The sequence below is a fragment of the Bufo bufo genome, chromosome 9 (assembly GCF_905171765.1).
Source record: "Bufo bufo chromosome 9, aBufBuf1.1, whole genome shotgun sequence".
NCBI lineage: Eukaryota > Metazoa > Chordata > Amphibia > Anura > Bufonidae > Bufo > Bufo bufo.
This window is the reverse complement of record NC_053397.1, coordinates 118,394,833-118,419,225: the sequence shown is the minus strand read 5'-3', so window position 1 is coordinate 118,419,225 and position 24,393 is coordinate 118,394,833. Positions and strand designations below refer to the sequence as shown.

Here is a 24,393-nt window from a genome sequence, read left to right as displayed (position 1 = left end):
ATTTCCTTTTTTCATTTATATATCTGAAGAATGTCTTATCCCCTTTTTTCATAGACTGAGCTAGTTTTTCTTCTGCCTGCGCTTTAGAAGTTCTTATAACTTGCTTGGCCTCTCTCTGCCTAATCTTGTAGATTTCCTTATCTTCATTGCTCTGGGTTTTTTTATAATTACAAAATGCTAGCTTTTTATTTTTAATGATTTGGGCCACTTCTGCTGAGTACCACATTGGTCTCCTCCTTTTTTTGCTTTTACTGACGAGTCTAATGCAATTTTCTGTTGCCTTCAATAATGCACCTTTTAAGTAGTCCCATTTCTCCTGGACTCCATGTAATCCGTTCCAGTCTGATAAGGACTCATTTATGACTAATTTCATTTTTGAAAAGTCTGTTTTTCTAAAATCTAAAACTTTTGTTTTTGTGTGGTGGGACTCTTTCACAGTTCTTATATTAAACCACACTGACTGGTGATCACTAGATCCCAAGGTTTCGCCTACAATGACATCATATACCGAATCCCCATTTGTGAATACCAAATCCAAAATGGCCTCCCTCCGGGTTGGCTCCTCAACCACTTGTTGTAGAGATAACCCCAGTAGGGAATTTAGAATATCTGTACTCCTGGTAGAACTTGCTATTTTGGTTTTCCAGTTTATATCTGGAAGATTGAAATCTCCCATAATGATAACTTCTCCTTTCATTGTCATTTTAGCTATTTCTTCAACTAGTAGATCATCTAGTTCTTTAACTTGACCAGGTGGTCTATATATCACACCTACACGAGTTACTGCATGGTTAGCAAACTGCAACGTAACCCAAACTGACTCTATGTTGGCCTCACCAACTTGTATTAGGTTAGATTTAATGCTATCTTTCACATACAGGGCCACTCCTCCTCCTTTCTTGCCTTCTCTGTCTCTTCTGTATAAAGAGTACCCTGGTATGGTTAAGTCCCAGTCATTTCTTTCATTAAACCATGTCTCCGTAACAGCCACTAAATCTACATTCTCAGATGCCATTATTGACCCAAGTTCATTGATTTTTTTACCTAAACTGCGAGCATTTGTAGACAGGACTCTGAGCTTATCATTTCTTAACCTCAGTGCTTCTGGCCTGTTCTGGCATTGTTTCGGGGGGCAATTGGACTCTTTTATTTTCACTCTTTTGCCCCCCCTTCCTAGTTTAAATACTCTTTCGCAAATTCTTGGAGTTGTTCACTAAGTACATTTGTTCCTTTGAGAGAAAGATGCAAACCATCTTTTTTGTACAGTTCCTTTCTATTCCAAGTAGAGCTATCATGAGAAACAAAGCCAAATCCTTGCTCTTGACACCATTTACCAAGCCATATGTTGAACTCCTTTATGCGCCTCTGCCTATCATTCTGAACATTATGCACAGGCAGAACTTCAGAAAATGAAATGGTGGATGCAAAATCCTGTACGTCATTACCAAGTGTGATAAAAGATTTTTTTCACCTCTGACACTTCATTGCAAGCCAGGTCATTTGTCCCTAGATGGACAAGAACATCCACGTCCCCTTCCTGCTTTGCTTGCTTAACAATATTAATAATACGTCTTCTATCTCTTCTAGCAGTAGCCCCAGGGAGACATCTCACAAAACCATTTTCTTTAAGCTCCACACTTCTTATGATTGAATCACCCAGCAACAGCTGCATCCTTTGAGACTTCACTTTATCTTTTTTGTTGCATACATTAGACATAGGAGTCGATGGTTTCTCACCCTCTGTGCTTGAGTCCATATCCATGTTGTCCTTACATTCTGAGAGTGCTGCAAATGAATTATGGAGAACCACCGACTGTGGGACATGTCTTCTATCCACCACTCTAAGACTTCCAGAACCTACATTAACCCATCTGCCATTTCTGGGGGTCCTCTGTGGCAGTGGCATTGCAGCAGTCCTAGCTGGAGTTTGTTTAACAGATAATTTAAATATTTCAGCTTTCAAAAATGCAATTTCCTGCTGCAGTAAGGAGAACTGTCTACAGATCTGACAGCATCCGAATCTCCAAAGAGTGGAACATGAAATAAATGCACAACAATTCCTGCACTGAACCAAGTCTGCCATTTTAAAGAGGAGAAAAAAATAAAAAAATAAATTTGTAACTTTAAATCAAACAAATCTTACCTTTTTTTTTTTTTTTTTTTACCTGTAGGTCATGTACATTGTATTCTATGAGAATTAGAAATTCTCAGTGCACACAATGTGGATTTTTTCCACGCGGATTTTGACCTGCGGTGCGGATTTTAAAATCCACAGCATGTCAATTTATTTTATTTTTCCTGACCGGATTTTCTTCATTCACTTAGTATTGACCGCACAGATTTGCCTGCGAACACCTGTGGATTTCAGTGCGGATGCTCCGCACATGAATCCTGAACGTGTGCATGTACCCTAAGAGGAAAGTAAATTTTGAAATAATCCTTAGCTGGAGTCACTATAAAATCTGGTTGCTATGTAGTGGCACATTAGTTTGGAACTTATGGCTTGACAATTCTAGTAGTTATTGAAAATGTACATTTCTTCCCTCTGTATACAGGTATTGTGAAGGGGAGATACGATTCAATTTGATGGCAATTGTTTCAGACAGGAAGAAAATATATGAAAAGAAAATTTCTGAATTACAGGAACAGCTTTCAGAGGTCTGTACAGAGCACGTTCTTCAAACAATTGTTAAAAATACACATGAAAGTTACATTTATTATTGTATTAAAGAGCACCTGTCGCCCTCCAGACATGTCTGTTGTAGTAGCTACTTGCATTCCAGATGTACTAACAATTCTGGAGTATCTATTCTTATGACCTTTTGTTATTTCTACTAGAAGTTTATGAATGAATTTCCAGCAGTTTGCAGTAACGGTACAGATGGGTTTTATCAGTTGGCGGGTGTCCCTGCACAGTCTGCCGCTGGCAGCACTGATTGGACAGAGCTAGTCACCTCCGATACTGGTAATATTCACTGGCGTTAACTGTGTGGCTCTTTATTCTCAAGATCAGTACGAATCCGGCGATATTACATACGTATAGTTTTTCTTGCGTTTTGATACTGAAAATAAATAAACTGGCAAAAAATCTTTTTTTCATCCCCCATATTATGACCCCTATAACTTTTTTGTAGTTATGTGTGCGGAGCTGTGGGACGGCAATTTTTTTAGTGGGGCGATCTGTACTTTTCATTGATATCATTATGGGGTGTGTACGACTTTTTGATCACTTTTTATAAAAAAATATGTAGGAGGAGAAGCGACAAAAAAGTTGAAAGCTGTACAGGCATTTTCACACGCTGCGATACCCATGATTTTTATTTTTTATTTTTATATTACGGTTTTTCACGCGCTCAGAAACCCTGGTCAGGTTTGACCATGGCATCTGACAGCTCAGCGGTGTACGGAGTGTGAAATTTATGACTGGGGCTGCAGCAGCGCATATTGCTGCTCCTGCCTATGCCCCCTGGAGGATTACTAACTTCTGGCATAGCACATGGGTATCCTGTACCCATGTACTATGCCAGGATTAACTGAATTGAGCGGGCTTCTGCCTGCTTCGCTAAGCTAAGAGCTGACATGCAGTTCTATTAGCTTAGCGGAGCAGGCAGGAGCCCGCTCAATTCAGTTAATCCTGGCATAGTACATGGATACATACAGGGTACCCATGTGCTATGCCAGGAATTAGTAATCCTCTGGGTGGTACAGGCAGGAGCAGCAATATACGCTCCTGCCTGTACTCACAGTGCTGCTGCGGACCTGTTTATAAATTTTCTCACTTTACTCCATACACCGCTGAGCTGTACAGTGAATGGTGCACTTTAGGTAAGGAAAAAAAATTAAGTAAAATACAAAATTAATAAATAAAGTATATTAGAAAATGTTTTTAGGTCATTAGGGACATCATATTGCCAGTTGATGCAAAGGTTTAGTTACTCTTTAAAGGGAATCTGTCACTAGCAATTTACCCAAATTTTTTTTTTCATGAATCCATGTTTAACAGAGTACCTTTTTTCCATCTGTCTGATTCTTTTGATTGTCAGTCTTGTCATTTCTTCAAAAAATCGATTCTTGTGATATGTAAATGACGCTGTAAGGAGCCCAGAGGGGCGTTCTTCTTTCTCCACGGTGCCCAGGAACGCCCCTCTGAAGTGCCGTGCCCGCCGAAATTTCAAATCTAATAACGCCTCCAAGTTCATCTAAATCCCCTCCCATAGGCGCGGCTAAGTGCTCAACACCCCCCCTCCTCAGCGCCGCGCTCTGCGGCAAACACCCCGATCCTCCTCTCGCCGGCATCCCAAATCCCGCGCAGGCGCAGTGTCGGCGATTGCCTGCGCTATGATGAGATGAGTGACGGCACTGCACCTGCGCGGGATTTGGGATGCCGGCGAGAGGAGGATCGGGGTGTTTGCCGCAGAGCGCGGCGCTGAGGAGGGGGGGTGTTGAGCACTTAGCCGCGCCTATGGGAGGGGATTTAGATGAACTTGGAGGCGTTATTAGATTTGAAATTTCGGCGGGCACGGCACTTCAGAGGGGCGTTCCTGGGCACCGTGGAGAAAGAAGAACGCCCCTCTGGGCTCCTTACAGCGTCATTTACATATCACAAGAATCGATTTTTTGAAGAAATGACAAGACTGACAATCAAAAGAATCAGACAGATGGAAAAAAGGTACTCTGTTAAACATGGATTCATGAAAAAAAAAATTGGGTAAATTGCTAGTGACAGATTCCCTTTAAGTTTTGAAAACTAACACCACAAAATGACTCTCTTTAGCATTGTATTTCTATATGTATCACTGCCATGTAGGGAAGAGAACAATCTAAAAGATAGAATAAGAATGCTATACATTTTCATGAGCATTAACCCCTTCCAGACACAGCCAGTTTTCACCTTTTGGATGGAGCCAAATTTTGCAAATCTGACATTTTATGTGCTAATAACTTTATTTATCCAAGTGATTCTGAGATTCTTTTGGTGGCACATTATACTTCATTTTAAAGGCAATATGTATATACGTTTATGTTTTACCTTTTATTTATAAATAAAATAAATCCCAAATTTACAGAAAAAAAAAATAGCAATTTTCTAAGTTTTGAATTTCTCTGCTTTTAAGACGGATATTTTAGAACCAATTTTAAAAATTTTCAAGAAAATTTCCAAATCCCAAATTTTTTTTAACTTCTTCCCGACACATGACGTAATAGTACGTCATGATGATTGGGTGGGCACCTGAGCGGTTTGTGTCGGGTGAGGGAGCACATCGAGTCCCCGCACTGCTGTGGCGGGGACCGGATGTGTCAGAAGGCAGCCCGATGCCGTGCAGAGGCTGCCCAATGCCTTGCACGGCATCGAGACCTGCCTCAGGCTGGGTCTCCTAGGCAACCTGTTAGTGTACTACTCACTGTAGTACACGAACAGGCAATGCATTACAATACAGATGTATTGTAATGCATTGCAGAGGAGATCTGCTCTATAAATATATCACATGATTCACCCTGTCTGATAAACACCATAAAAATAAAAAAGGTGTAAAAAAAAAAAAAGCGATTTTTGTCACCTTACATCACAACACCAAGCGATCAAAAAGGCATATGTCCCACAAAATGGTATCAATAAAACAGTCACCTCATCCCGCAAAAAATAATATACTACCTAAGACATTTTATGTGCTAATAACTTTATTTATCCAAATGATTCTGAGATTCTTTTGGCGACACATTATACTTCATTTTAAAGGTAATATGTATATACGTTTATGTTTTACCTTTATTGATATATAAAATAAATCCAAAATTTACAGAAAATAAAAAAAATAGCAGTCACCTCATCCCGCAAAAAAATGATATACTACCTAAGACAATCGGTCAAAAAATAAAATAGCTATAGCTCTCAGAACATGGAGAAACAAAAACATCATTTTTTTGTTTCAAAACTGCTATTATTGTGCTAAAGTGAAATGCATAAAAAAATATATACATATTAGATATTGCCACGTCCGTAACAACCAACTCTATAAAAATATCACATGACCTAACCCCTCAGGTAAACACCGTCAAAAAAATAAAATAAAAACTGTGTAAAAAAATAAAAAGGCCATTTTTATCACCTTACATCACAAAAATTGCAACACCTAGCGATCAAAAAGGCATATACAGCCCAAAATAGTACCAATCAAACCGTCACCTCCTCCCTCAAAAAATTTGACCTTACAATCGGTCAAAAATTAAAAAGCTATGGCTCTCAGACTATCATTATTTCGGTTTCAAAAATGCTATTATTGTGTAAAAGTTAAATAAGAAAAAGTAGACATATTAGGTATTGCCACGTCCGTAACGATCTGCTCTATAAAAAGTCACATGACCTAATCCCTCAGGTAAAAACTGTAAAAATAAATAAATAAAAACTGCACCAAAACAGCCAATTTTTTGGTCCCCTTGCCTCATAAAGTGTAATAATGAATGATCAAAAAATCATATGTACCCAAAAATGGTACCTATAAAAACTTCAACTCTTGCTGCAAAATACGAGCCCCTGCACAAGACGATCAGCAGAAAAATAAAAAAAATAGGGCGTTGAGAACATGGAGATGCAAAACATTTATTTATTTTTTTCAAAAATGCTTTATTATGTAAAACTGAAACAAACATAGAAAGTAGACATATTTGATATCATTGCGTCCGTAACAACCTGCGCTATAAAAATATCGCATGATCTAACCTGTCAAGTGAATGTTGTTAAAAATAAAAAAATAAAAACCGTGCCATTTTTTGGGTTACCTTGCCTCGCAAAAAACATAATATAGAGCAATTAAAAATATGTACCCCAAAATAGTACCAATAAAACTGGCACCTTATCCTGTAGTTTCCAAAATGTGGTCACTTTTTTGAGTTTCTACTGTAGGGGTGCATCAGGGGGGCTTCAAATGGGACATAGCATCTAAAAACCAGTTCAGCTAAATCTGCCTTCCAAAAACCATATGCAGTTTCCTTCTGCGCCCTGCCGTGTGGCCATACAGCAGTTTACGTTCACATGTGGGGTATTTCTGTAAACCACAGAATCAGGGTAATAATTATTGAGTTTTGTTTGGCTGTTAACCCTTGCTTTGCTACTGGAAAAAATTTATTAAAATTTAAAATCTGACAAAAAAGTGAAATTCTAAAATGTACTCTCCATTTTCCATTAATTCTTGTGGAACACCTTAAGGGTTAACAAAGTTTGTAAAATCAGTTTTGAATACCTTGAGGGGTGTAGTTTCTAAAACGGGGTCATTTTTAGGTGGTTTCTATTATGTAAGCCTCACAAAATGACTTTAGACGTGAACTGATCCTTAAAAAGTGGGTTTTGGAAATTTTCTGAAAAATTTCAAGATTTGCTTCTAAACTTCTAAGGCTACTTTCACACTAGCGTCGGGGCTCCGCTTGTGAGCTCCGTTTGAAGGGTCTCACAAGCGGCCCCGAACGCATCCGTCCAGCTACCAATGCATTCTGAGTGGATGCGGATCCGCTCAGAATGCATCAGTCTGGCAGCGTTCATCCTCCGTTCCGCTCAGCAGACGGACCCCTGAACGCAGCTTGCAACGTTTGGGTGTCCGCCTGGCCGTCCGGAGGCAAACGGATCCGTCCAGACTTACAATGTAAGTCAATGGGGACGGATCCGTTTGAAGTTGACACAATATGGCTCAATTTTGAATGTAAAGTCTGGACAGATCCGTCTGAACAACTTTCAGACTTAGAATTTTTTCTAAACTATAATGCAGACGGATCCGTTCTGAACGGATCCAAACGTCTGCATTATAGGAGAGGATCCGTCTGTGCAGACACCAGATGGATCCTCTCTGAACGCTAGTGTGAAAGTAGCCTAAGTATTCTAACATCCCCCCCCCCCCCCAAAAAAAAAATTTAATTTTCAAAATGATCCAAACATGAAGAAGACATATGGGAAATGTAAAGTAATAACTATTATATGAGGTATCACTATCTATTATAAAAGTAGAGAAATTTAAATTTGGGAATTTTTCTAAATGTTTGGTAAATTTGGGATTTCTTCACAAATAAAGGTAAACATTTTTGACTCAAATTTGACTATCATGAGTACAATGTGTCACGAGAAAACAGTCTTAGAATGGCTTGGATAAGTAAAAGTGTTGAAAAGCTATTACCACAAAGTGACACATGTCAGATTTGCAAAAAATGGCTTGGGCAGAAGAGTGAAAACTGTCCCGGGGTAGAAGGGGTTAAAGGACATCTGTCACCACATACTAGTAGGTAAAATGATCATCCAGACACTCTATCCCTGTACATCGTGTACACTGAGTGTTCAGGGCCAGGAGTCTATATGGCCTATCAGTCAAAGAGGTGGGGGCACAGCATAGCAGACAGGGAGCAGAGCCACTTGGTACAATGAGGTGTAACAGCACTCCCCTTGTTGCACCTAGGGTATAATTTGCATACCACAAAAAGTATGTTTTTCCATTTCATCCACCATACTGACCCTTGACCTCTAGGGGCAGGAACACACAAAATTCCTTTGTTTTTATACGAGGCTTACCCTGGGAATCTCCTCTGTCCTCCCGCTGCAGTGGCTAAGGCTGGGCAGCTAGAATTAAATCTAAGTCTCTGAAATGTGCCACTTGTTCTAAAAGACTCCCAGAGAATTATAAAAAGAAGCTATGCCAATCTTGCATCAGTGATCTCATCAAGGAAGATCAACCATCTATCTTGACTGAAATTAAAACCATGTTCCAGGAAGAAATCAAAACTTCCTTGGCCTCCTTTAGAGCCCAAAGTCATCCGGTTCCTCCTTCTAAAAAAACAACATTTTTATGCACCATCCTCCTCCAGAGGACATGGAGGAGAAATAGTGGAGGATTAAGAAGATAACACCACGCATGTGCGGCAGGCGCTCTCGACTATTTTCAGGACTCCCATAGAAGTGAATAGACAGTGAACTACGAAAGCATGATTACCTCTCTATTCACCTCTATGGAAGTTCCAGGAAGTTTCGGCACTCCCATAAAAGTCAATACAGGGTGGGCGTGCATACATGGTGCGCCCTCGTTCACTTTGGGGGCCGTACCTATCCTATGCCACCAAAGTGCGAGATGGGCCAACCCCTTTGAAAGGGTATTCTGGTAATCTGATAATCCACAGGATAGTTTTATATTTCTGACCACTGGGACTGCCCCATACCCCGAAATGAATGGAGAGGCTGGTGGAGCATGCGCCTTGGCGCTACATTTATTCTCTATGCGACCACCAGAAATAGCCAAGCACTGTCCTCAGCTATCCCCAGCAGTCCAATAGAGAAGGAATGGGGTGGCAGGTGCATACACTACCTGCTGCTGCATTTATTTCAGGGAGCTCTATAGGGCAGGGATGGCCAACCTGAGACTCTCCAGCTGTTGCAAAACTACAACTCCCAGCATGCCCAGAAAGTCTACAGCTATCAGCGGGATATGGTGGGAATTGTAGTTTTACAACAGCTGGAGAGCCGCAGGTTGGCCATCCCTGCCATAGGGTATGGGGCCAATTTTTCATTATTGGAGGGGTTCCCAGACACCTAGCAGTCTATAGATGAAGATATCTTCACCAGTTCTTCAATGACCTGGGGCACAACTACGGTGAAAGGAATGGCCCAAGTGGGGTGGGGGGGGGGGGGTCAGTGCCAAGCGGTCTGTGACTGGCAGGAGTCCCTCTACTAGGCACGTTACCCCATGGCTTCTCTATAATAAGGTATACAGTAGTTAGTGATGGCACATCTGTACAGACAAGGAGCTTGGCGTGTGATGGAAAAGAAGGACAATTACATACTTTGGAGTGGAGGCTCTCCACACAAGGCCAGGGCAATGTGACTCACTCCCTGGGATATTGCACATGATTTTCACTGAGCTTTCCTCCCCGCCTGCTTGTCCACTACTCTTCCTCCACAAGTCACACTGAGGACTGGCCACTGCAGCAGCCTCAGAGCCTGGTCACACAGATACATAGAATTAAAGATCCTTCCCCCTGCATGCCATGAAAGTGCCAGGTGAATACCTTGGTGACCCCCTGCCATGGTGCCTGGGCAGACATGTGCTGCCACTACAGGCCTGCTGCCCACCCCCTGCACAGGGCACTGCCCAGGAGAACACTACCTGTACCTGCACCAGCCACTGGCTGCCTTAGGAAGTTTCAGCACGGGATCAAGCACTGTGCTCCGTCCAAACCCGCCCACTCCAGGCACTGAGAGCCCAGGCACTGTGTCCGCCCCAGCTCCCTCACCTTCACACAAGCGCCCTGATAGTGACCGGATACGCCCACCATCCCAAGCCCCGCCCACCCATCGGTGACAGCCTATCACAATACAGGAGTGCCAGATTAGCCAATCAGTGAGCAGAATCCAAAGTCTTTCACCTGCATGTGACCGGACACCTGATTGGAGGATGAGGTTTGTTGCTATTCTGGCCGGGCTGGCGATGGAGATTCGATGTGTGAACCGTAATGTTTGATGAAAGAGCAGCGGAAGGTCTAGGCGCAAATGGTGACAAGACTACAAAGTCTTGTCGCCATTTTGCAATTCTAAGTCACATTAGCGATCATTTTGGTCGCCATCTGGAGCCCTGGCAGTAAAAACTACAATGAGTGTAGAAGATGTTCAAAAACCTTGCACGGTTCAGGATGAGATGTTTGGGGGGTTTATGTTCCAAATAATCTAAAGTATTTTCCATTAATGAAAATGTTAAGGATAAGATTCTGGATGAGTGGATAGATCCTGAAAAAAGATTGGGGGTATCCCAGGAATTCAGAAACCGATTACTGTTTGATCCATCTGCGTACAAAATCTTTAATTGGATTCCTAAAATTGATACTCAAGTGGCAAAGGTGGTCATGAAAACTTCTTTACCGTTTGAAGACTCATCGCAGTTACGCGAACCCAATGGAACGTGAAGCTGACTTCCTCCTAAGAAAGGCCTGGGAATCATCTATGTTTAGGGTCAAGACCAATATTGCATCAACTTCTGTGGCAAGGGCCATGTATTTCTGGCTGAATGAATTAGAGAACCATCTTAAAAACAAAGCTCCTAGGCAAGAAATAAATTCTATTCCCTTACTAAAATCGGCCATGGCATTTCTGGCAGATGCCTCTGCTGAATCAATACGATTTTCTGCAGAGAATGCAGCTCTTTCCAACTCTGCTAGGCGAGCTTTGAGGATGAAGTCTTGGTCGGGCGACAAGACTTCTAAAGCTAAACTGTCTTCAATTGCTTTCTCCGGTGAAGAGACCAATGTTAGACAAAATATTAGAAAAAGCCGCAGACAAAAAGAAGGGTTTGCCTGAAGATAGAGGCCCTTTCGTCCCTATAATTCCCAGTCTAGACCCTACAGGGGGAAAGGTAAAGTGGGGCACTGTAGTGATCAGAAAGGGGGAAGAGGGTTCCTCCTTAACCCTCAGAATAAATACAGTGATAAACAATGATGCCAGAGTGGGAGAAAGGTTGAAGAGATTTCTTCCCCTTAAACATCATAGGCCAAGGGTTCAAAATAGAATTCTCTTCAACCTCTCCAAAAGTCACGGTTCACAACCCTGTTATTCAGTCAAAAATAGTAGTTGTTTGACTTATCCAGGTAGAGTGTCATTGTCAAGGTCCCAGAACCCCGAAAAAGGGAAAAGTTTCTATTAAAAAAAATTCTCAGTCAAAAAACCTGATGGTTCCTCCCGCACCATAATAAATATAAAGTTACGAAACAAGTCTATCACATACAAAAGATTCAGAATGGAGCCAATTTCGTCCATAGTTCCCTTGATTATAAAAAGGAGCTTACATAACATTGATAGATTGAAAAGGCTCTTATTACCACATACCAATATATCAAAGTTCACAAAAATACTTAAAATTTGCGCGAAAAGATTCAAAGAATTCTCCACCATTTTCAATATACTGCTTTCCCTTTCGGCATATCTTCAGCCCCGAGAATATTCACAAAACTTGTGGTGGAGATGATTGTCTTTTTAAGAGAAAGCGGTATTACCATCGTACCATACTTGGACGATTTTCCAATAATAGCCTACTGAAAAGCAGAAGCCATCAGGGACACAAATTGTTTCCTAGAAAATCTATCAGACCTTGGTTGGCTAATAAATCTTAAAAAAAAATACTTCCTGACTCCGTCAACAAGCAGAAGGTTTCTGGGTACTCTGTTGGATTCAGAATCTCAAACAAGGTCTCTTCCTCAGAACAAAGTAATATCCCTCTGGGAAAAAAATATCCCTCTGGGAAAAAATTGCCACTGCTCTATCGGAAACGCAACAACCTACATAAATACACCTTAGTCTCAATAGCCCATAAATAGAGTAATCGCCTCAGGAGAACTGCACACCCCAAAACGCATTTCAGCAACACCTTCATCAAGACACCTTTGTGTCTTTTTTATTTATTTATTTTTTCTCAACTTGTTTCTCGCGATCCTGTTGACTATTTGCAACAAAACATTTGGTTCTGTGATCATGCCCCAATATTTTAGCAATTTCAAGAGTGCTGCATCCCTCTGAAAGACTTGTAACAATTTTTGGCTTTTCAGAGTTAATTAATTATTATTGTTTATTTTTTTGTTTTATTTTTTTATTTTTTTTGGTTCATTTTCCCAGAGGAATAATTATGCACACCTTGATATAGGGTCTTGATCTCTTAGGCCACACCCTCCCTCATTACAAAAATACACATCACCTGATCTGATTCCAGTTTATAAAGCTTGGAGTTGGAAAACATTCAAAAAATTATTATATGGTCAAAATACTCTCCTAATAATTGTGCACAACAGTGTAAAGTGTTTACACAGGGAAGGAAGTCCTTCTCTCACCCTATTGGCTCCCCAGAATGGGATCTCGGGGGCTTATGGTTGCTATGGCAGCCTTACAAAGGCCTCTGGGTCTGACAGCTACAGAAGCCTAATAAGTACTGCCACAGGCACTGTCTGATAGGTGAATTGTCAGTATAGGCTACATGTCAGAAGTTGAAGTCCCCTGAGCATTAGTAATGTGAAGGAGGCACATATCTGGGCATTATTACTGTGAAGGGGGCACATATCTGGTCATAGCAAAACTAAGGAGTGAAATGCAGGAAACTCTCTCTCCAGAAATGCCTGGGGTGCAGAATTGAGTCCTCTCCCCCTCTTTAATATTGCGAAGCTGGTGAGGAACGGTTCCTGTGGAGCAACCCAGATGGCCCACACGGGCGCCAGACATGGTAATCACATATAAAAAATTAAAAAAAGGTTCAGGTACAATCACTTCCCACCACTACCACAACTCGCCAGTCACATACTCCATAGACCTCGTGCTCCCTTCTGACTGGTCCTCACTGTCTCCTTCAACGTACTATGATACCTGGTTGAGAGTACAGTGGGGAATCTGTTGCTACAGGTGTGGGGTATGTGGTCTTCAGTTGCCGCAAATCTAATAATAGTACTGTGCCATAGTATAATTAGAAATGGCGGGCACCGCGCGTCTCTTCTGCAACTGTGCACAAACTCCATCTCCAATTACTGCGTGGGCCGCATGCCGTAGGTTGGGCATCACTGAACTATGCCATCAGGTGAACGCCATAAAAAACTATGCCAGGGCAGCAGTTTTTTGGTCACTTTGCCTCCCAAAAAACATAATATCAAGCAGTCAGTCTTATGTACATCAAAACAATATTAATGATGATGGCAACTCCTCCCGCAAAAAATTAGCCTTCACTCTGAGATAAAATTAAAAATGTACGGTTAGTAGAAGATGGCTGTACTGGTACCTCAGAGACTGTTTGAAACCAACATGGTGCATGTAAATCAATCCATCAAAATACACTCTGCAAAAGCCAAAGGGTGGTCTTCCCCTCCTGCACCCTGCAGTGTACCCAAACAGAGAGAGTGACCTGCATATTGCGGTCTGCAATGCACAGGCCTCGTCCTGTAAATCCCGTATTGTGGTGCAGACCCATTGATTTGAATGGGCCTGCAATCTGCAACATACAGCAAAAGATAGGACATGTCCTATTATTGCGGTGTGGAAGCACGGACCCAAAAGCCCACTGAAGCGCTTCGTAGTGCCTCTGTGGGCTTCCGATCCGTGCCTCCACTGAATCTATCTCATTAATACTGCCAGTGTCAAACTCTATCAGCCCCCCTACACCCTTCCCCCCCTTTATAAAATATTTTTTTTTTTTAAAAAAAAAGCAGAAACTGTAAACACCCAGTTGAACTTTACTGCTGGCTATTTATACAATTCTAATAGGTGTAATTGTCTAACATAGTCATAATAATATAGGCCTAAAAATAAATGCTCCAGAATTATTACATGCAGAATGTTAGTAGTTACTACAACAGACCTGTCAAGAGGTCGCAGTTCCTCTTCAAGATAAAATGTGCTTAGATACAGTTGAGAATAAAAAAAAATTGTACACCATATACATACATTTCTGTTAACATTTTCCTAAGGGGTTGTGCATGTTTGGGGGAGGAACAGCATTCCAGCAAAGGGAAACATACCTGCCTGCTCCCGATGCTGGCTCCTGTCCTCTCCAGCCTCCGCTACTCTTCTCGGGTCAGTGGATGTACACTTCTAGTTTGACACCTCTACAGCCAATTAGCGGCCGCAGCGGTGACATGCTCCCCCTGCGTCACGTGACCTTTTGCCATGATTTAGGGGTCGCAGGTCACTTGGAATTGTTTTCTTACTTGTATTTGCAATGTTGAATGTCATAGAGACATATCAAACGTTTTGATTCATGGGGGTCTGAGAGAGGAGAGAGCATGATATGTGAGCACTTCTCTCTTTGTTCTAGTAATTAACAAGTTTCTCAGCACTTTCACCCACCTGTCAAAACTATAGAAAATCTCGGTGACATATCAAAAGTTTTCTGAAGACTCAGTGACCCTTTAAAGTTTTGTTATGTTTTTTCTATGAATTTTAGATTGAACCCATGGAAACTGACCACAACAGTTTGGTAAACTCAATTCAGTCTGAAATAGCTAAATACCAACTCCTGCTAGAAGAAGAACAACAGAAGACTAAAAGATATAAGGTGATATTTCATTTTAGTTATATCTATGCAGGCTAAAATAACTCTGTTAACAGCCTCATGCTGGGTTCACACTGTGTTAAGCCTAAGCTTTCTGTTGGGGTGTATATTTGAAAACCTGAAAACTGTATTGAACTGTATACTGCATAGGGTACATTCACTTCAGTAGCTCAAATGGTGTTAAAAATATTCATCTCTAACATACCTTTGATTTGTTTTTGGCTTTTTTGCAAACAGAATAACTCTCCCGCTCTATTTTGTCTGGCAGAAAAGCTGGAAACAAACAGAAAGCAGTCAAACTGAGTACGAAGATGACTCCTTTGAATCTTTGACCCATTAAATGAATGCGCTTTTCATTATATACATTGAAAAGGGTTTGGGTATTCAAACTTATAATAATTGTGCCCCATAAACCATTTCTTTGTGATTTGCTGTCTAACCTATTCAGGATTTTCCATTTTTGCATTTTCGTTTTTCACTCTCTACATTCCCAGAGCCATAACTTTTATTTTTCCGTTCACATACCCGTATGAGGCCTTGTATTTTTTCAGAACAAGTTGTACTTTTTAATGGCTCCATTTATGGTTGCATACAATGTAGGAGGTTTTGTTTTTACGGCGTTCCTTATGCGATAAAACAGACCAGTTACCTTCATTCTCCAGGTCAATACGATTATGGCGATACCACATTTAATACTGAAAAAGAATAACTTTGGAAAAAATAAATCTGATCCCCATAACTTTTTTAGAGTTTAGTTTACAGAGCTTTGTGAAGGCTCTTTTTTTTTTTTTTTTTGCAGGATGATCTGTAGTTTTTATTGAAACGTTTGAACAACTTTTTGATTTTTATTAAATTTTTTTAGGAGGTGAATGGTAAATTTTAGGTGACTAGAACATGCAATCATTAGATTGCATCTTATATTCTGTAATGCATATCTATACATTACAGAATACAATATTCAGTGTATTCAAATGCTGTGCTGCCATCTGCGGGCCAGTATTGGAATATACAGTCGTGGCCAAAAGTTTTGAGAATGACACAAATATTAGTTTTCACAAAGTTTGCTGCTAAACTGCTTTTAGATCTTTGTTTCAGTTGTTTCTGTGATGTAGTGAAATATAATTACACGCACTTCATACGTTTAAAAGGCTTTTATCGACAATTACATGACATTTATGCAAAGAGTCAGTATTTGCAGTGTTGGCCCTTCTTTTTCAGGACCTCTGCAATTCAACTGGACATGCTCTCAATCAACTTCTGGGCCAATTCCTGACTGATAGCAACCCATTCTTTCATAATCACTTCTTGGAGTTTGTCAGAATTAGTGGGTTTTTGTTTGTCCACCCGCCTCTTGAGGATTGACCACAAGTTCTCAATGGGATTAAGATCTGGGAGTTTCCAGGCCATGGACCCAAAATGTCAACATTTTGGTCCCCGAGCCACTTAGTTATCACTTTTGCCTTATGGCACGGTGCTCCATCGTGCTGGAAAATGCATTGTTCTTCACCAAACTGTTGTTGAATTGTTGGAAGAAGTTCCTGTTGGAGGGTGTTTCGGTACCATTCTTTATTCATGGCTGTGTTTTTGGGCAAAATTGTGAGCGAGCCCACTCCCTTGGATGAGAAGCAACCCCACACATGAATGGTCTCAGGATGCTTTACTGTTGGCATGACACAGGACTGATGGTAGCGCTCACCTTTTCTTCTCCGGACAAGCCTTTTTCCAGATGCCCCAAACAATCGAAAGTGGCTTCATCGGAGAATGACTTTGCCCCAGTCCTCAGCAGTCCATTCCAGATACTTTCTGCGGAAGATCAATCTGTCCCTGATGTTTTTTTTGGAGAGAAGTGGCTTCTTTGCTGCCCTTCTTGACACCAGGCCATCTTCCAAAAGTCTTCACTGTGCGTGCAGATGCGCTCACACCTGCCTGCTGCCATTCCTGAGCAAGCTCTGCACTGGTGGCACTCCGATCCCGCAGCTGAATCCTCTTTAGGAGATGATCCTGGCGCTTGCTGGACTTTCTTGGACGCCCTGAAGCCTTCTTAACAAGAATTGAACCTCTTTCCTTGAAGTTCTTGATGAGCCTATAAATTTGTTGATTGAGGTGCAATCTTAGTAGCCACAATATCCTTGCCTGTGAAGCCATTTTTATGCAACGCAATGATGGCTGCACGCGTTTCTTTGCAGGTCACCATGGTTAACAATGGAAGAACAATGATTTCAAGCATCACCCTCCTTTTAACATGTTAAGTCTGCCATTTTAACCCAATCAGCCTGACATAATGATCTCCAGCCTTGTGCTCGTCAACATTCTCACCTGAGTTAACAAGACGATTACTGAAATGATCTCAGCAGGTCCTTTAATGACAGCAATGAAATGCAGTGGAAAGGTTTTTTTGGGATTAAGTTAATTTTCATGGCAAAGAAGGACTATGCAATTCATCTGATCACTCTTCATTACATTCTGGAGTATATGCAAATTGCTATTATAAAAACTTAAGCAGCAACTTTTCCAATTTCCAATATTTATGTAATTCTCAAAACTTTTGGCCACGACTGTACTAGTAACTACATGTATAGGTTTAGGTCTATTACCAGTTCGGGCTGTCTTCCCTGATCTCAGCTAGGGAAAGGCGGCCCGGGAACTGCGCAGCTCCCAGTTCTAGCGATCCTACATGCAGTGGTTACATTTGACCATGGCATCTGAGGAGTTAAATGCCCTCGATCAGCATTACTGCAGATCGCATACATTACTCTCGGGTCTCTGCTTTGTAAAACATCTTTAAAGATGGCTAGCAACTGGGTGCCTGCTGTTTCACACAGCAGATACCCGGGCCTAATGTATGAGACCGGCAGTAATGACGTAACTATAAAAAGTTATGGGGGTCAGAATATGGTAATGAAAAGAAAAAAATTTTTAGCTTTTTTTTTTTGTTTCAGTATTAAATCGCAAGAAAAACTATACAAATTTGGTATCTTCATAATCTTACTTACCCAGAGAATGAAGAGCACAAGTCAGTTTTACGGCACAGTAAAAACAAAACACATAACACTGTCTGAATTACATTTTTTTTCCAATTCCAACCCGTTTAGAATTTTTTTCCAACTTCCTACTACAACCTATGCAATATTAAATGGTAGCATTAGAAAGTACAGTTTGTCCTGCAAAAAAGTCACATGGCTATGGGAACGGAAAAATAATAAAAAGCTATGGCTCCAAGAAGGACAGGGAGTAAAAAAAAACGCAAAAATGGAAAATCGCTCTGTCAGCAAGGGCTTAAGCCCATATGGAGAGGAGTCAGGTCACAATACTATGCTGTAATGTTAGAAGAATGAACAGTAATGGTATAGCCTTCAGAAATATACTGTTAAGCGACTCCTATAATTGTATAGACAGTAAATTTGTGTGGACACTTCTGGGTCAGCCGTTTGTGTGGCCTGGTGTCTGAGACAAAAAATAGCTTGAGGGTTACTACTCTGCTGCTAAATAGCAGAGCCAGACCAATATTATTTAATTTGTTTAAAGAGGGCCTGTCACCACAGAATGTAATGCAATCTTCTCAGTTCCTTCTGCACTATATTTTTGTGGGAAACGATTCAGTAAAACTTTTAATTTATACATTTATATCTCCGAAGGTGTACATAGCCTTTAAATTAGAAATACCAGAGATCTAAATGTATATATTACAAGTTTTACAGATTTTTTTTTTTCCCCCAGAAAAATATATATGTAAATCTGCTCAGCTTCTCCTGATCTATAACATGCTGCCTGCAGATTGCATCCCATTTTGTGGTGACAGGTCATCTTTAAAACAATATCCTAAATTCTACAGATAGAGCTCTGATTTTTAATAAGAAAAGAGAGTGACATATTTTGATTTACAACAGACAAGAGAATAATCTTGAATCTGGATTTTCCTTTGGCGATTTAGAAAGATTTAGTAGGGATCAGAGTGGTGTAGACAAGCAGTATATTTAAAAGTTAAATCTTTTTTCTAATATATTTTAAAGTTCCCTGCTCTCTGCCAAATTAATAAAAAAACAAAAACTTGGAAAACTTCTTTAAAATTGTCGCTGTTATTCCAGGCTTAGTTGTTTTTTGTTAGTTTTTTTCTGGTGGGGCTGGCATATCTATAATAAAACGTGAAGGGGTAGGTTTTCGGTTATTGTAAATGGCCATGAAAAATAAATGTGCTAATAATTTTATAGAAATATCATTTAATAAGTCAATTTTTTTTTTTACCAGATTGAGAATATTAGAAGGAAGCACAACTATCTTCCATTCATCATGGAATTGTTGAAAACATTAGCAGAGCATCAGCAGTTAATACCACTCGTAGAAAAAGTAAGTGCTATAATTTTATGCTATCACTTGCATATAATGTGTATAACAGGAAAATATACAGATGTGTTCACCAAACACATCTAAGCCTAACATGCTCATATGCCAAAATTCTGGTATTTTGGCTTATTTTTCATGTCATATGCGGTCACATACCCACTTTGTTTATTTTTAGCCCCTTAATGATACATCTAGTTTTGTCCTTAACCCCTTAAGGACACAGCCTTATTTCACCTTAAGGACCAGGTCATTTTTTGGAAATCTGACCAGTGTCACTTTATGTGGTGATAACTTTAAACGCTTTGACTTATCCAGGCCATTCTGAGATTGTTTTTTCGGCACATATTGTACTTCAGAACACTGGTAAAATGGAGTCAAAATTCATTTTTAGTTATAAAAAAAATACCAAATTTACCAAAATTTGTGAAAAATCCTTTTAAGAGGACCTTTCATTACAATAAAAAATCTAAACTAAGCATACAGACATGGAGAGGCGGCGCCCAGGGATCTCCCTGCACTTACTATTATCCCTGGTTCGCCGCTCCTTTCTCCCGTATAGGCTCCGGTATCTTCAGATTTTTGGCTCAACTGGTAGGAGCCTGCCGGCATCTCCTTCTCCCAGGCTGGAGTGCTGGCCAATTGCAGCGCTCAGCTCATAGCCTTGGAGAAAAAAAAACTCTCAGGCTATGAGCTGAGCAATGCGATTGGCCAGCGCTACAGCCTGGGAGAAGGAGACGCTGGCAGGCTCCTCCCAGTTGAGCCAAAAATCTGAAGATACCGGAGCCTATACCGGGAGAACGGAGCTGCGCCCAGGGATAATAGTAAGTGCAGGGAGATCCCTGGGCGCCGCTCTCCATGTCTGTATGCTTAGTTTAGATTTTTTTTTATTGTAATGAAAGGTCTCTTTAAGTAGTAACCTGTACGCCCTGTGTCCTTAAGGGTTTAAAGGGGTTGTGCATTCTGCCAGGCCTGCAATCGAAAAGATGACTTTCTTGCTTCTCGCCGCCAATACCAATTGTTATTGGTAAATTCTGTTTAATGGAGTAATTGCTCTGCATTTTCTTCATCCTGCCTCCCAAAAAGCTAAATAAGAAGCAATCAAAAAGTTTTATCTACCTCAAATAGTACCAATGGTAATGGCAACTCTTCCTGCAAAAAATAAGTAGCTTTGGTAGAGAGAAAAGTAAAAATGGTTCTCAGAAAGTAGCTGCACTCAGAGGTCCCAATAACATCTGTTCAAGTGTCATAGACATGTGTTTAGGCTATTTTACTCCCTAAAAAAAAGTCTAACGCCTACCAATATGCCTTAGACTTTTCCTTGCTTATATTAGTGCAGTAAGCGCTGTGAACGGCACAGGCAACACAGCGATGCTCCCTGTGCCTGCACTAACCAATAAAAAGCTCCATACAGCAGGAGCTTTGCTATTGGTTGGTTTGGGGCAGGTTGCCTGGGCTGGTATCGTGTCTGGCAGCAGGCGGGAGCTGTAAAGAGGAGGGGCTGGTTACCGGGAGTTGCTTTATCAGGAGAGTAAGGGGGAGCATTGTGCCTTCGAACCAGTGAACATAGAGTGGGGCTGAAGAGAAATGGAGTAACAGAGTGATGGACAACTACAGCCGAGCCCGGACATCCAGTTTGACGTGCACTACAAGGTGACTGCGCAGCAATGTATCGATGTGTGTAATGTATGTAGTGCAGTGTTTGATCATCACATACTGCACTATATACAGTACATCCACTGTGATGTAGTGCAGTGTGTAGCAAATGCACAACAGGATATTATAGCAAAGTGATAAAGTACAGGGAGGGTCCGTTATATTGGACTCTACTTTATCACTTGGCTTTGATCCATTATGTTATTTAGACTAGTAACGGTTCCATGCATAAATACCCACCTCTTAGGCCACATTCACACCACCATTTAGTTCTGTCGTTCTGGTAGGTCGATAAGTAGAACAACGAAAATAATGGAAGTGCATGTAAGGGTGGTAAAATTTTTGTCATACGTTTAATGTATACAAAAAAAAAGTATAAGTTAATGGATGCCTCAGACAGATGCCGTAACGTTAATGTATACGTATTTTTCAGGACTCTTCAGGATAGGACAGCGTGGTGTACCACGTTTTTCCATCCTGCAAAGTCCAGCAAAATTTATAAATTTTTCGTACAATGGAACTGCCTCGGAACACCTGGCAGGAGGATTCACACAGGGAAGAAAGTCTACAGCCTGTACCTCCTCCCTGGCCTAAGCTATATATCTACTGGCCAGGACACGCTGGCTGCTGCATCAGTGATCCTACGCCGGATCCCATACCTATTTTTACAGGAAACCCACTGAATGCTATGTTCCGGAAGTCCGACTGTGGCGATCTGCTTGACTGGTTCTATTCAGCGGATTTTGCCTCTAAAGGGGTATCCTATTTATCAGAGGCTTGGGGGTTTCAATGGAGGAGAAATTGAGAAATAGGAGGAGGCAGATACATACTGCTGCAAGTACAAATAGTGGGGAAACTGTACATCTATGCCCCTTAACAATATAAACACGGATTTCTTTGCTAGGCTTCATACTCTTCTTTTAACCAGGTCGGATCTTAATCTAATTATTGGGGAGATTTAACACAACTGTATACCCAGCTTTTGATAACTCCACCTTAAATGCATCCGCCTTGACCGTCCTCTAGAGATCTCTCCAACCTATGGAGAATCCAACACACCCCCCGCCTGAGAATACACCTTCTATACAGCAGCACACGCTAGCTTCTCAAGACTTGACTTCCTGCTAACGACCGTGTCCCTTTTCAACTCTGTTAGCGACACTGGATCCTGGCAATTGCAATCTGGGATCGTGCACCCATCACAATTACCATACAAGGCTTACACCCACAAATTAAAACTAGGTTATGGAAGTTTCCCACTTATCTTTTATAAATCTCATCAGTTTCACGATTATCTCAAAATACACTGGGCCAGATGATTAATATTGAACATTTAGATAATCTGCCACTCTTAGGCCTCTTTCACACGAGCGAGTTTTCCGCATGGGTGCAATGCGTGATGTGAATGCATAGCACCTGCACTGAATCCTGACCCATTCATTTCAATGGGTCTGTGTACATGAGCGTTGTTTTTCATGCATCAGTTCTGCTTTGTGTGAAAATCGCAGCATGTTCTATATTCTGCATTTTCACACAGCCCTGGCCCTATAGAAGTGAATGGAGCTTCAGTGAAAAACTTATAGCATCCGGAAGCAAGTCTGGATGCATTGCGTTTTTTTCACTGATGGTTGCTAAGAGATTGTTGTTTATAAACCTTCAGGTTTTTTTTATCACGCGCGTAAAAAACGCATCAAAACGCATTGCTCCCGCTCTGAAAAAACTGAACGCAATCGCAGACAAAACTAACTAAACTTGCTTGCAAAATAATGCGAGTTTCCCTGAACGCATCCTGAGCCAATCCTTCACGCTCGTGTGAAAGATGCCTTATGGGTAACCTCAAAGCGGTCCTTAAAGGTCATATCAATAACTATGTGCATTTGAAACTTAAAAAGGTGGCTGAAAAATTCTTTGACATACACAGAGACTTACTTAAAGCCAACAATCCTATATGCGTTTTCCTCCCTCCTCAACCAAACGATTATATGAGGAAACTAAACAAATGTTAGAATCATTTGTCCAGGTCAGGCAGTCTGGCTGGCTCGTCTGGATCAGAATAGATATTATAGTGAAGCAAACAGACCGGGACGCCTCCTGGGGCGTTTAAATCAAAATCTTACTAAACATGTACACATTCATTCTTGTACGGCCCCGTTTCTGCAAGTAACGCTACCGAGGAAGGGAAAATTAGAGATAAATTCCACTCGTACTATGATGATCTTTACAGGGTTGCTCCAACAGACTCAAATAAGATAGCCTCCTTCGTCGATTCTCTTAATCTTTCAACTGTTACTGAGAGCAAATGACAGCTCTAGACGCGGGCTGTCACAGAAAGGGAGGTGCAAACTGTGATTTTTCCCCTCGCCCTATGACTAGGCCCCAGGTCCTGATGGGCTCTTTATATTACAAACTGCTTACTCCAGATATTGTCCCTATACCGACTCAGCTGTACAACGCCATATACACACAACATGCCATGGTAGACTTATTTTTAGATTCCAGGACAATACTGGTTCCCAATCCCAATAAAGACCTATCTCTCCCACAGTCATATAGGCCTATATCCTTTTTGAATACCAGCTATACGTTCTTGGCAAAATCCTTTCTAATAGATTACAAAACACTCTTCCTGGAATTTTAAACCCTTCTCAGAGAGGATTCACTAAGACTAGGCACTCTGTTAAGAACATCAAGGCAGCTAATTAGCTGCCACACTTGAGACATGAGATTGTAAAGACCCTTCCCACGCAATTATTAAGCTTAGGTGCCGAAAAGGCATTTGATAAAGTGTCCTGGCCCGTTTTAAATGCTGCCTTGTCTAATAGACGATTCACATCATAGACAGGTCCTGTCTGTGATGTGTCATACAGCTTTAAAAGTCCCTAGTAGTTCTGAAACCAGAACTGTTTCAGCAAAGATGTTTCTTCCAACATTTTTATGCTCTTAGTATTAACCATACAATTGGCTTATTCACAATTAATTGACAAACAGTTCCTGATTTCTTCCATTTTACAACATACAGTGCCTTGAAAACGTATTCAAACCCCTTGAACTTTTCCAAATTTTTTCACATTAAACCCACAAAATTAATGTTTTTTATTGGAATTTTATGTGATAACACCAACACAAAGTAGTAAAGTTTGTGTGACGTGAAAAGAAAGTGATAGATGGTTTTCAAAATTTGTAATAAATAAAAATCAGGAAAGTGTGGCGGGCTCTATACCCCTAAATAAAATCCAGTCTGACCAATTGCCTTCAGAAGTCAACTAATTAGCAAATAGAGTCCACGTATGTGTAATTCATTCTCCGTATAAGGGTGCATTCACACGACCGTAATTGTTTTGCGGTCCGCACATTTCCCGCA

The 24,393-nt window shown here is 40.9% G+C and overlaps 1 protein-coding gene across 2 annotated transcripts in view; it reads left to right on the top strand.

Moving 5' to 3' along the window:
- The window catches only part of UCHL5 (ubiquitin C-terminal hydrolase L5), a 180,500-nt gene that overhangs the window by 144,553 nt on the left and 11,554 nt on the right, over positions 1 to 24,393 (top strand). Inside the window, exons 8-10 of one of the 2 annotated variants that reach the window (XM_040407687.1) lie at positions 2,556 to 2,658; positions 14,931 to 15,041; positions 19,284 to 19,382. In XM_040407687.1, the coding sequence (XP_040263621.1) occupies positions 2,556 to 2,658; positions 14,931 to 15,041; positions 19,284 to 19,382 (313 nt within the window). The remainder of the gene's footprint in view (positions 1 to 2,555; positions 2,659 to 14,930; positions 15,042 to 19,283; positions 19,383 to 24,393) is intronic. The other variant, XM_040407688.1, reaches the window with a different exon arrangement.